This window comes from Myotis daubentonii, chromosome 2, assembly GCF_963259705.1.
Source record: "Myotis daubentonii chromosome 2, mMyoDau2.1, whole genome shotgun sequence".
In the NCBI taxonomy this organism is placed as follows: domain Eukaryota; kingdom Metazoa; phylum Chordata; class Mammalia; order Chiroptera; family Vespertilionidae; genus Myotis; species Myotis daubentonii.
The window spans coordinates 31,998,761-32,013,273 of record NC_081841.1 but is presented as its reverse complement, the minus strand read 5'-3'; the positions used below and the strand labels follow the sequence as shown (position 1 = coordinate 32,013,273).

At 35.3% G+C, this 14,513-nt stretch overlaps 1 protein-coding gene across 3 annotated transcripts in view; it reads left to right on the top strand.

Moving 5' to 3' along the window:
• Positions 1-14,513, top strand: part of RECQL (RecQ like helicase) — a 28,979-nt gene that overhangs the window by 12,853 nt on the left and 1,613 nt on the right. For all 3 annotated transcript variants that reach the window (XM_059682340.1, XM_059682341.1, XM_059682342.1), the window contains exons 4-14: positions 805-984; positions 2,018-2,124; positions 3,334-3,532; positions 6,290-6,456; positions 7,174-7,255; positions 8,249-8,397; positions 8,487-8,604; positions 10,124-10,262; positions 11,661-11,752; positions 12,892-13,111; positions 14,265-14,394. In XM_059682340.1, the coding sequence (XP_059538323.1) occupies positions 805-984; positions 2,018-2,124; positions 3,334-3,532; positions 6,290-6,456; positions 7,174-7,255; positions 8,249-8,397; positions 8,487-8,604; positions 10,124-10,262; positions 11,661-11,752; positions 12,892-13,111; positions 14,265-14,394 (1,583 nt within the window). The remainder of the gene's footprint in view (positions 1-804; positions 985-2,017; positions 2,125-3,333; positions 3,533-6,289; positions 6,457-7,173; positions 7,256-8,248; positions 8,398-8,486; positions 8,605-10,123; positions 10,263-11,660; positions 11,753-12,891; positions 13,112-14,264; positions 14,395-14,513) is intronic.

Sequence of the window (14,513 nt, the reverse complement as noted above, 5' to 3'; positions counted from 1 at the left end):
TAAAACAGAAACAGACTTACAAATGCAGAAAACAGAGGGTTGCCAGATAGGATAGTGATTGGGGGAATGGGTGAAAAAGGTGAAGGGATTAAGTAGTAAAAATTGGCAGTTACAAAATAGTCATGTGAGTGTAAAGCATGGCATAGAGAATATTAATAATATTGTAATAACTGTATGATGTCAAGTGGTTACTAGACTTATGGGGGATCACTTTGTAAGTTATATAAATGTCTCACCATTGTACTGTACACCTGAAACTAATATAATATTGAATGCCAACTGTAATTGAAAAGTAAATAAACATTGATGAACAACCAAAAAAAATCATAAAAGGAATACTATAACTTGAGAAGGAATTGCAGTGCTTTTGCGGGCCTTATTTTTTAGTGATTCACTTGTAAACAAGATATTTACACCAAAAATCCCAGATAATGGTTAACTTTGTTCATGATATTTGAGTATTTTATGATACTTTGAATTCCTTGATTGACTTTCAGATGGTTTTTCAAATATCTTCTTTTGTGTAAGTTAATTCTCAACTGGCAAATGCTTTGATTTTTTCCTGATATACTAGCTTTTTTTTCTGAGGTACGATTTCTTACTGTATATCATTAAATTTGCTTTTGCTTTAGTTTTGTGACTTAAACTAATCTCAAAATTGTTCTTATGAAAGTTGAATTGTCCATAGTATTAAAAATATTATATATACTTATCTGATCCTGCTCTTATAAAAGCAGCTATGCACATGTGTCTCCTTATAGTCCTAAACAATCTAATATATTTAGCTTATTTTTCTCTTCCTAGATTTTCCATGGTCTGATAAAGTTAAAGATGTTCTGCAAAATGTCTTTAAACTGGAGAAGTTCAGACTGCTTCAGCTTGAAACTATTAATGTAACAATGTCTGGAAAGGATGTATTTCTTGTTATGCCTACAGGAGGTGGAAAGAGCTTATGCTACCAGTTACCAGCATTATGTTCAGATGGTATGTATTAATAGTGATTTTAAATTGAAGAAGTGTTACTTCTCTTCATATATATATATATATATATATATATATATATATATATATATGTGTATATATATATATATGTGTGTGTGTGTGTGTGTGTGTGTATGTATATATATATACACACAGTATATACTTTAAAATATATTTTAATTGATTTTAGAGAAAGGAAAGGAGAGGAAGAGAGAGAGAGAAACATTGATTGGTTGTCTCCCCTACACACCCTGACCAGGACCGAACCCACAAGTTGGGCATTTGCCCTGATGGAGAATCGAACCAGGGACCTTTTGATGCTCTGTTGTTCAACCAACTGAGCCACACTGGCCAGGGCTCTCTTAATATATTTTTAAGTATTCAAAAAAATAGTTAAACAGGACTACCCTCTTTCTGCGGTTATTTTAAGGAACAAACTATAGGAACATGAGGTCATATGTTTTTAACAATGTAGAATAACTCTTATAGCTGTCAACACTTTCAGTTATAAGAGAAACAAGATATATTGCCAGAACTTCATTTAGTCAATACACTGTTCACTGATTTCCATTCAGAATAAATTAATCTGGTGCAGGAAGTGGATGAATACCCATGAAACATTTTCAATTCTATAGATTGCTATGGTTTTTATGGGGAGGTAGGCAGCTTTGGAATAACTTTTGCCTGATGTAACTGGATAGTATTTTATATTATTTTACTGAGATTACCAATACTGATTGTTAAAAATGATAGTGAATTCAAAATTCAAAATATAATATCAATCTTTATGTTTGTAGGACTAAATAAGGGAAGAGATTTCTGTTTAATCTTAAATTTGCTTATTTGGCTTAGGATCATTTATTTGTATCTCCCTCCTATATTAATGAGGATAAGAAATAGATAGTATACTGCTAAAGTTGCATTGAAAATTAGTCTGAATTAATGGGTAGTGCCCACAAGTTAGGGTAAAGAAGGTGACTCGTTGAAACTTGTTCTGGTGGTGGTATAAAATTGAAAGTCGATTTTTCTTTTTCAGGTTTTACACTTGTGATTTGCCCATTGATTTCTCTTATGGAAGACCAATTAATGGTTTTAAAACAATTAGAAATTCCAGCTACCATGTTAAATGCTTCTAGTTCTAAGGTATGGTTCTGTATTATTTGTTTATTGTGTTATAAGTCTTCACTGAAGTAGGGGCCTCAACTATAATTGAGTTGCTTATAAAATTAAAACTGATTACTACTTATATCAGGAGTTGTAAACTACTGCTAAAGGGCCATTTCTAGCCCATTTCCTATTTTGTATGGTTTGTGAGTTAAGATAGATTTTTATATTTTTAAATGGTTAAGAGAAAAATAATACATTTTGTGAAGTGTGAAAATACTATGAGATTTAGATTTTAGTGTCCATAAATAAAGTTTTATTGGAACATAACCATGCTCACTCATTTATACTTATTCTGCCAGAAGTTGTAGTATTTTATTTTTGCATCTGCCCATTTCTGAGGAGATAGCCTTATGTTTGCTCCCCTAAGATTTCTGGGACATTTAGGACCAGTTGAAATGTTTAATACACTTTGTCTATTTCTTAACAAAATTAGGACTATCTCAAGGAGTTAACACACTGCTTTCTGGGATGATGAAAGCAGTTTTGATTTTCTCTTTCTATCACATTCAGCATTGTATCTTTACACTTCTTTGAGTCCTAATCAAATGAGAAGGAAAATTATGACATCTACTGGGCAAAATATTATATAAAATAGTAACAAAGCAAAATATTATATAAAATAGTAACAAATATTATATAAAATAGTAACTTATCTCTTAAGATTTATTATTGTTATATATAACATAAATATATATTTCACATTATAAAATTTTAATTCAATGAATAAGATAGTTTATAAAACCTAAAGAAAAGATTATGAGTAGATATGACAGAATCATTAAAGCAGGTAATTAAGAATAAATTATGTTCACAGAGATAGGCAGTGTTACAAATGTAATGTTAAGATTAATAAAAAACACACCTTTATAGTCATAGTTATTACAAACAATTTAGAATTATGCCGTCATAGAATAAATGCTTATTTGAGTATCTTGACCTTCATTTCTTATTCTTTTTTTGTCAAATGAGATTATGCTTTTATTAACAGTTTGGGTGTAAGTAAATAGCTAAAATTCTATTTACACAACTGCCAAGTACTGGGACTTGGTTTCCATTTTAATGAACTAAATATCTGCTGTTGAACAGCCCCAGGCTATTGCTTTTGAGTAATGAACATCTTTTACCACTTAGTATTGCAGTCTGTTAGCTTAGTTCTACTATCGTGTCTATTTTTCCTTTCAATAGGAGCATGTGAAATGGGTTCATGCTGAAATGGTAAATAAAAACTCCAAGCTAAAGCTGATTTATGTGACTCCAGAGAAAATTGCAAAAAGCAAAATGTTTATGTCAAGACTAGAGAAAGCCTATGAAGCAAGGAGATTTACCCGAATAGCTGTGGATGAAGTTCACTGCTGTAGTCACTGGGGTCATGATTTCAGACCCGGTATGTATGTGGTAGCTGGAAAACTTGATACTGGGGACTATTTTCTTACTCAGCTTTACATGATGGAAAATTCCTGCTTCCATTAAAATGATCCTCTTGGGTAGTTATTACTCCTTTTCTTTTGCCTTAATATAAGGAGAGTCAAGAGGCAAAATCTTTCTCTTTACTCCCTCTAAGGTAGTATTTAGTTTAATTATCTTTGTCCTTTAAAACATATGTCTGTTAGCAAAAATACTGTTCTACCTTTAGCCATAAAGATTTACTGACCTCTAGGTTCTTCTTCACATCTATTGAGGAATTTGCATCTGCTTCAAAGTTGTCTTTAGTTGTCATTCTGAGTGTCGTTAGCATCCACTTTAGGACCTATATTCAACTAATTCCTCAGGTAAAGTTCCATGGGATATCTTAATAACCCCTTTTTTTTACTCCTGCAACTTAATCCTACAGTCATAGCCTGAAGCAGATTATTCAGACTTGCTCTATGTAAAAAAATCTTAAATTTAAAAATCATGCTTTATGATTTCAACCTCTTTTCCATCTGAACCTACTTTCACACTCATATGGACCCCTGGGTTCCTGAGTTTATTGGATCACACTTCTTCCTTCTCCACCCTACTCAGAGGTCACCAGTGGCCCTATTTCCCACTGGCTAAATCCAGTGGTCTCATCTTTATTCCTCTTCCCATTTAACTTCAATAGCATTTTATACTGTTCACCTCTCACCTTGCCACTTTCTTTTCTTTTGGTTAATATGTAACTTTTTTTATTTTGTTCTTTCCCATTCTTACCTCCTTCATTCTTCTTCCTTTGCCACCTCCTTCGATATTAGTGTTTCCTTTAGTTCTGATCTCTTTTCACCTTTTCTTATACTTCCCCAAGGATAGTAGACTCAGCCTGAAGATCATTCTCTACCTTCAGAAATATTGGAAGCACAGGTATTTTTTTTAAATTTGATTTAAATGCTTCAGGCAGTATATATACGGTGCTTTCTACTAAGAGCCCTGCTATCTTAACCAGACTACTCCACAGAGTAAATTGCAAAATACTGTTTTATTATAGCTTGGTAGTGTAGTTTGAAATTCAGAAGTGTGATACTTCCAATTTTGTTCTTTCTCAAGATTGTTTTGGCTACTAAGGGTCTTTTGTTGTTCCAAATAGATTTTAGGATTATTTGTTCTAAGTTTTGTGAAAAAATGCCCTTGGTATTTTGATAAAGGATTGCATTGACTTTGTAGATCTCTTAGAGTAGTATTTTCATTTTGACAGTATTAATTATCCGATCCATGAGTATAGTATATATTTCTATTTGTCTTCTAATTTGGATGCCTTTTATTTCTTTTTCTTGCCTAATTGCTCTGGCTAGGACTTCCAATACTATATAATAATAAAAGTGTAATATGCGAATTAGACTGGAAATCCTTCCAGACGTCCTTCCGGACGACCTTCTGGATGAAGTTGGGGCTGCAAGGCAAGCCTGGGTCCGGGTGCCTGCTGGCAGCCGGAGGGAAACCCAGGTTCCGGGTGCCAGAGGGAAGCCGGTGCCAGCAGCAGGGGGGAGGAAGGAAGGCCTACTCTTGCACGAATTTTGTGCATTGGGTTTCTAGTGTTGAATAAAAGTGGAGAAGTGGGCATCCTTACCTTGTTCATGGTTTTAGAGGGAAAACTTTTTAGTTCTAACTTGCAACCATAGAGGAATATAGTTCCCTACTTACTGGCCTTGACAATAGATCCAAGCATCACATCACCCTGTGATTTAGGCTCACCGAACTGCTTGCTGTTATCTCAACTTCTCGAGTCATTTCATGCCAGTGTGTGTGCAGTGTGTGTGCTGTTTCCTCTGCCTGATCTTTTCCTCCTCCCTTCCTAGGAACTCTGCTTATTCTTCAAGACCCAATTCAAATGTTAGCTCCTGGAAGCCTTCACAACTTCTCAAATGGTTACTTTCTCTCTGTAGTTTCATAGTCCTTAGCATTTAGCAATTTCTTTTTCACTTTTTTCCAAGTAATTTATGTATTTAAGGACAACTTATCTAGTGATGTAGATGTGTATGACAAGTTTGAGCCCAGAATGGTTCCCCTGAAAGAGGTTATATAAAAAGCAGTGCCCTCACCAAGCTTTTTCTGGTCTGAACTTGCCACTCTTGGATGCTTCTGGTGATAGAAGGGTTTGGGCCAGTGGTCGGCAAACTCATTAGTCAACAGAGCCAAATATCAACAGTACAATGATTGAAATTTCTTTTGAGAGCCAAATTTTTAAACTTAAACTATATAGATAGGTACATTGTTATTAACTTCATTAGGGTACTCCTAAGGCTTAGGAAGAGCCACACTCAAGGGGCCAAAGAGCCGCATGTGGCTCGCAGCCGCAGTTTGCTGACCACGGGTTTAGGCTGATGGCCTCTTTTATCTCTTGTCAGTTGTAATAGTCTCAAATACTATGGCTACTCCCACTGCCTCTTAAATCCCCTGTTCACCAGGCGTAGATCAGTGCATAGCTTATTAGAAATGTTAGGTATTTCCTCTCTTCAACAGGGAGTCCATCTGTGGCCAAGAACAGTGTTTTCAAAGAATCAGCTAAAAGTATAAGAAAGCCCGCCTATTCAAAAAGACTAGGCTGCACCTGCAGATTTACTGAGATTGCTAGCTATGGCAATCAAAGTACAGCAATCCTTGGTTATCTCCATCATGTTAAAAGGCTTAATTTACTCTGTTCCTTAAAGGACAGAAAGAGGGCCACTTTGTATTTTCTTTTTTCCAGATTATAAGGCACTTGGTATCTTAAAGCGCCAGTTCCCGAACACAGCACTGATTGGGCTGACTGCAACCGCAACCAGTCATGTTTTGAAGGATGCTCAAAAAATACTGTGTGTTGAGAAGTGTTTTACTTTTACAGCTTCTTTTAATAGGCCAAATCTTTATTATGAGGTATGTAACTTCTGTGAAGGGTTGTAGCAGAGAGGTTACCTTTTCATTGTGCTTACCAGTATTTACATGAGTAACAGTGAACTATATTTAAAAAGCTTTTAAAATCAGGAGGTAATTATAAGATTCATTAATTGATGCCTTCTTCTGATATCTCTTGTGCTGCATATTCTTTGTTAGTTTAAGTAGATGTTGCCTTGTTAAATTTATATTTTTTCTTGTGCAAGGGTGGAAAAAGAGCATAGATGGACACCAAGGATCCTAATGACATCCTATTAAAATTAATTATGAAATAATACAAAATTAGTATTCCATTAAAGATTTTCTAATCCTCCTATTTAGATTATATTTGATATATAACTTTGAAAGTTAAATAACCTAACAGTTTTTTTTCTTTTTTAGTTCTTTTAAGAATAGACAATATTTTTGAGTTTTCATTGAATAGTTATTACATGGTTTATGTTTTTATAAAAGTAGCACTAGAAAATAAAGTCTCCGTCTTTACAAGTTATTCACTGCTTCTGTGCCTCCTCATCTCTGGTAAAATAAAAAATAATGATGAAGAAGAAGTTGGGAGGTGGTGGGGGGAGGCAGATGGGGTGAGTGAAGGAATAATAGGAAAAAACACAGTGTTCACGAAAGAATCACACCTTGAAAGATGTAAGTAAGTGACTACTTGGTACTCATTAAGTTACTTTTTAATAAGTTAGCTTTTTTTAGGTTCGTCAAAAGCCTTCAAACACTGAAGATTTTATTGAGGATATTGTAAAGGTCATTAATGGGAGATACAAAGGGCAATCAGGTAATAAAATAACAAACCAACTTTTTAGACAGAGAGAACTTTCAAAAAGTAATTAATATTATACTGATATACTGATAAATGATTAGCACCAAAAAATGTTAAGGTAATGCATGGCAGAGGATACTTGAACATGTTATGGTAAAATTAATTTGCTTGGCCATCTTAGAAACTGTATGTGGCATTTGCTAACTGTCTGATTTATTTTTGCTTATTTACACTTAATTGTTTTAAGGAATGGACCTAATTTCATAATGTTAATTTTCAGTAGCACATATTTAGTAAGTATAAGATAGAAGTAACCACTGATGATCTAAAAGGGATGTAAAATGTAGTCCCTTATAGTAAAGGACATGTTAAAGAAATAAATAGAACATATTGAATGAGTTAAGTATAGATGGAGTTCAGAGCATGTATAACTGTGTTTCAGGATTAATGAACAGGCAAGTATTACTGAAGGAAAGAGTTTGTATAAAAGCGGCATTTCAAAACTGTTCTATAGATTTTCAGGAGATATGAATGGGTACCCGAGGTAAAGTGAGTTCCAGGGTCAAATAAGTTTGAAAAAGGCTGCAACTAGCTATTTATCTCTCCTGAGAGTCACGGGGTGTATCTGTTTTGACCAGCCCTACAAACAAAGAGAGAAACTTAACTTAGTTTAATGCATTGCTCCCCAAACTCATTTGCACCTGGAACCTTTTTCACAGAACACTTGCTAACCTCTTATGGAGCTGTGAGGCATCAGTTTGAGAAATACTCTGTAGTGGGAAATGAAGTTGGAGAGAGGAAAGAGGCAATGAGATCCAACATCTGTGGCTCAGGGCTCATGTCTGCTGGTGATCAAATCGTGAATTATACCAAAAAAATCAATATGTGTCAGGGCCTTGAAATTTTTCATAAATTATTTTCCCCTTTATTACCAGTAATCACTATCTTGAGTGTTAAAAATTCTCTTCCAGGATTATAAATCTAACAATTGGACATATTTTACTACAGGAATCATTTATTGCTTTTCTCAGAAGGACTCTGAGCAAGTTACAGGTAGTTTACAGAAATTGGGAATTCGTGCAGGTGCATACCATGCCAATATGGAACCAGAAGATAAGACCAAGGTTCACAGAAGATGGTCAGCCAATGAAATTCAGGTTAGGTATATATCTTCAATAGAAACCTAACTCACCTTTAAGAGTGTTTTCGCTTGACTTAATTAACATGAAATGTTAAAACATTTTAGGTAGTAGTGGCAACGGTTGCATTTGGTATGGGAATTGATAAACCAGATGTGAGATTTGTTATTCATCATTCAATGAGTAAATCTATGGAAAATTATTACCAAGAGAGTGGACGTGCAGGTATGTATAACTCAAATCCAGAGTCATTTAAAAAAAAAGCTTTTCCAGAAAATACACTATAAGTGATGTTTAATAATTCTGTATTTTTAATCTTTATTGGCTACTATTTTTAGAATAACATGTTTTTTTCAGAGTTTAATCTTATGTATGTTCTATTAGAGTGTTATGAATTATTTCTTCAGTTTCCTAAGATAATTTGATATCCATCTTTGTCTCCTGAGTTTTTAATTAGTGGTTTCAACTCTGTAACCTAATTAACTGGATTACTTATGGAGACATTATTTTTTAATTCTCACCTGAGGGGGAGAAAAACATCAATGTGAGAGAGAAACATAGATGGGTTGCCTCCTGTATGCGCCCGGCCAGGGATTGAACCCACAACCTTTTGGTGTACAGGGCTATGTTCCAGCCACCCAGCCAGAGCTGGATACATTTTTAAATTACGAAAGCTGAGCCCGGACCGGTTTGGCTCAATGTATAAATCAGTGGTCGGCAAACTGTGGCTCGTGAGCCACATGCGGCTCTTTGGCCCCTTGAGTGTGGCTCTTCCACAAAATACCACGTGCGGGTGCGCACGTACAGTGCAATTGAAACTTCAAGGCCCATGTGCAGAAGTCGGTTTTCGGCCTGGGCGAGTCTATTTTGAAGTGGCGTTAGAAGAAGTGGGGGTATGTTCGCTGAGATCAACCCCTCAGATTGAGGACGTTTTTAGCAAAGGCCAGCTTAGGCGTACCCTAATTAAGTTAATAACAATGTACCTACCTATATAGTTTAAGTTTAAAAAATTTGGCTCTCAAAAGAAATTTCAATCGTTGTACTCTTGATATTTGGCTCTGTTGACTAATGAGTTTGCCGACCACTGGTATAGATCATCAGCCTGAGGACTGAATGGTCCCAGGTTCGATTCCAGTCAAGGGCATGTACCTTGGTTGCTGGCATATCCCCAGTAGGGGGTGTGCAGGAGGCAGCTGATTGATGTTTCTTTCTCATTGATGTTTCTAACTCTCTATCCCTCTCCCTTCCGCTCTGTAAAAATTCAGAAAAATATATTTAAAAAAAAAATAAAGTTGAATGTTAGTAAGTCTTCTAGTCATTTATAAAAAATTTGAACCCTGGCTGGTTTGGCTCAGTGGACGGAGATTTAGCCTGCAGACTGAAGGGTCCCAGGTTTGATTCCAGTCAAGGGCACATACCCGGGTTGCGGGCTCAGTCCCCAGTGGGTGGCGTGTGGGAGGCAGCCGATCAATGATTCTCGCTTATCAATGTTTCTATCTCTCTCCCTTTCCCTTCCTCTCTGAAATCAATAAAAATATATTAAAATAAATAAATAAATAAATAAATAAATAAATAAATAAATAAATTTGAGGGCAGTTGTTACAAATTAACTTTCACTTTTTTGTCTGAAATTTATAGATATACTTAGACAATGAAGCATAGCCAGCTGATTTTGCATATATTATTTTTGCTTGCTTTGAATTTTTAAAGTAATTATGCAATCTCAAGATCTTTCCTACTACAGGTAGAGATGACACGAAAGCGGACTGTATTTTGTATTATGGCTTTGGAGACATATTCAGAATCAGTTCAATGGTGGTGATGGAGAATGTGGGGCAACAAAAGCTTTATGAGATGGTGTCATACTGTCAAAACATAAGCAAGTAAGCCACATGTCTTTTCATAACTTTTGTCAGTTAGAGACAAACACAATGTGAAAGTATATGATGTTCCTGTGAGTACTTAGGAAAGTCAGTAAATACATTGGTAAAACATCAAGTGCAAACATTTAAGTAGTGTATGAAGTGTAAGAACAAGTACATGAGCCTGCAAGATCTGCCTTAATCCAAGAAAAGATATTCTCTCTCTCTGAGATAATTCTCCAAAACTCTGTTTTACTGAAGAGTCTGATAGAGATAGTGAGTTCAGGCTTTTTTTTTCCCCTCCAGTACTGGTGTGTAGCTTTAATAATTATGTACAGGTGTATAAGAGGAGTTTTGAGAGTTGAGCTCAGTAACACATACCAACCATCCTACCAGCTGATGGATTGATGAAGTAATTGAGAGCAGGGTCCAGTTTCTTCTTAATAAATTTTAATCTATTTAGGGTAGATTTAATTAGACCATATAACTCCCTGATGGCTTTTCTGTCTTAGTCATCTTTGTACTCTTATTACCTATCACATAAAAATGACTCATAATTTTTATATAAGCAGTAACCAGACAGTGACAGAAAATGGTATTTCTTTCCTATAGATGCTACAATAATCTAGTTAAAGAGATGAGAAAAAGAACATTTTTCTTAGATGTCCAGTAGACCCCCATGAAGCATATTTTGGGGTTTAGACTCTAAGGAATACTATAAAGTACAAGAAACTGCTATCAGGAAGATTTTTTTAATAGTAAAATATTGAATCTCAAAATGAATCTCAGACAACGTCTTAAAAGCTATGTTTATCAAGTACGTATGGAAAAAATATGTGGTGGGCAAAGTCCCCACAGATATCCACATCCAAATCCCAGCAACCTGTGAGTATGTTACCTTACATGGCAAAAGGGAATTAAGGTTACAAATGGAATTAGGGTTGCTAATCAGCTGACCTTAAAATAGGGAGACTAACTTGGATTATTTGGGTGGGCCCAGTATAATCACAAAGGTCCTTAAATTTGGAAGGAGGCAGAGAGGGGGAAGGAGTCAGAGTGATATGATGTGAAGACTCAACCCAGTGTGCTTGACTTTAAAGATGAAGGAAAGGGGGCCATGAGCCAAGGAATGCAGGCAGTCTCTAGAAACTGGAAAAGGCAGAAAAACAGATTCTCTCCTCTAGCGCCTCCAGAAGAAATACAGCCCTGCTTACACCTTGATTTTAACCCAGCAAGATCCACGTCAAACTTCTAACCTATAGAAATGTAACATAATAAATACGTTGTTTTAAGACTGAGTTTGTGGTAATGATATGGCAGCAATAGGAAACTTATACAAGATATAATTCTTTATTTTGAAATAGGGATTCTTAAAACATTATTAGATCACTTAATTTGTATCTCTAAATGTGTTGGCAGATGTCGCCGTGTATTGATAGCTCAACATTTTGATGAAGTATGGAACTCAGAAGCGTGCAACAAAATGTGTGATAATTGCTGTAAAGACATTTGTGAGTTCATTGTTTTTTGAACCTTTATAGGCTAATACACACACACACACACACACACACACACACATACACACATACTAGAGGCCCAATGCATGGAATTTGTGCAAGGGGCTTGGCCCTCGCAGCCGTGGCGGCTGCCTCGGCCCTCACAGCCCTGGCTTCGTCCAGAAGGTCATCTGTTCTAATTAGCATATTACACTTTTATTATTATAGATGGGTAGGACTACATGAGGGCAATATTTGATTTAAAAATAGATTTAAAAGATTAAACAACGTGTGAATAGAATTTGCCAGATTCAAAAGTAACATGGTTTTGAAACAAAGGCAAATAAAAGGAAAAGCCATAATGTGTGTATATATTTTATGTTGCTATTACTGAAGGCATGTGAAATTTTTAAGAAATGAAGGAAATAGTCTGAATAGAAATGCTATTTATATAAGGCTAATCTCATGATAATCTCTAATACTTTATAGTAACTGATTAGGAAAATAAAGTTTTAAAACTTTACTAGTATTTTAACTATTTCATTCTGTGTTTGGGGGTTGTACTTGAAGAGCTGGACTAACCAGTTCCTGAGTTCTGATGCCTTGGTGGATGAAGGTCATCAGTATTTTAAGTTTACACCTAGAGAAACTTGTTTATTACAGCATGTTTTGCTGACCAAATTAATAAGAGTCTGATATATAAAATAGACCAATAATTGGGGATATCTGTTCAGGACATTCTTGTCTCTATCAGACTAGCTGTGAAGCCATACTAGTTTTCAGGAAATTGCTTAATGAGCACACATCAGGTAAATATGCAGAATAGATCGACTCTCCTATAAACACCTCTCAGTATCTGCATCATCATGTCTGGCAAATACTCTTTGGTTCCAGAGCACACCCAAAGGCCTTCTGATACCAGGTTATTTTTTTTACATCACTGTAAACCTCAGTGTTTTAAAGAGTTTACAACTTAAGTTAGTGCCAGACTTAGGGAATAGCCTAGTTTTAATTCAGAACATATTAATAAACCAGTGTGTAGGGTGGCTCACAATGACGACTTGTTTTGAAACCAGTTTAACCACTTAGGATAGACTATCTTTGCCCTAATTTCTAAATCCCAATTGTCTGTAACTATGCCTCTTTGATTATAGCATTTGAAAGAAAGAATGTAACAGCCTACTGCAGAGATCTAATCAAAATCCTGCAGCAGGCAGAGGAAATGAATGAAAAGCTCACTCCACTGAAACTGATCGATTCTTGGATGGGACGGGGAGCAGCAAAATTGAGAGTAGCAGGTGTTGCTCCTCCCACACTCCCTCGTGAAGACCTGGAGAAAATTATTGCGCACTTTCTTCTACAGCAGTATCTTAAGTATATACCAACCCCCTTCTTGTCCTTTCATGTTGTCTTTATAATTTTTTTTAAAACAGTACACGGTTTTATTTATTTTAAAATGTTTTTATTGATTTCACAGAGGAAGAGGGAGAGATAGAAACATGAATGATGAGACAGAATAACTGATTGGCTGCCTCCCGCATGCCCCCAACTGGGTATTGAGGCTGCAACCAGGGCATGTGCCCCCAAACTTCTTGGTTCATAGGTCATTGCTCAACTACTGAGCCATGCCGGCCGGGCTACTTTTATTTTTTTATTCATGGAATAAATATATATTCTTCCAAAAAGATTACTTTTAAGGAAAATCTCTAATTTGGAATATATAACAATAATGATAATTATTACAGAATACTTTACATAATTTTTACATATATTCATTTAACCTTAGCAACATGTGAGATGAGACTAGATATTCTATCTTAATTTTAGAAATAAGGAAACAGACTTTATAGGCATTAGCTATATCTCAGTACAGCCATAAATAGGAGATATGTTAAACTTAAGAAGAAATAGTAAAATGTCTAAAACGAGTACCATAAGAATGATGACTTATTCAATCACAAGAATAAAAAATTGGGAAAATATTTTCTTCCACAAAATGTAATGTGTCTTTATGATTATTTCTCATTTTTTAAAAAAATATTTTATTGATTTTTTACAGAGAGGAAGGGAGAGGGATAGAGAGTTAGAAACATCGATGAGAGAGAAACATCCATCTGCTGCCTCCTGCACATCTCCTACTGGGGATGTGCCCGCAACCAAGGTACATGCCCTTGACCAGAATCGAACCTGGGACCTTTCAGTCCACAGGCTGACGCTTTATCCACTGAGCCAAACCGGTTAGGGCTATTTCTCATTTTCATAAATGCCTCAAAACAAATGGTTTTGTGGTTGTTTCATGTGAATGTTAAACACTATACAAAATATACTTAAACTCCAACTATAATTGATTAGTGTCAATAAAAAAGCACAAAATGAAAATACTTTCCATAAAGATAAACTGTATTTTTGTAGTGTATTTTTCATTATTTCCTATCAATATATGACTTAGAATTATTGCACTTATGGTTATTTTTGTTTCCTATAACTCCTCAAAACCCCTCTGATTGGTGGTCTTTATCTTCTGCAGAGAAGACTACAGTTTTACAGCTTACGCTACCATTTCCTATTTGAAAACAGGACCTAAAGCTCATCTTCTGAACAACGAGGCACATGTTATTACTATGCAAGTAAAGAAGTCCATGCAGACCTATTTCGGGGTAACTATTTTCAAATATTTAAAAAATACATTCAAGCCTATGGATGCTTTTCTTTAATTAGTACTCTCCTAAGTCCAATTGAACATAAGAGGTAAGTCAGTGTTCTTAGAATCTGGGTA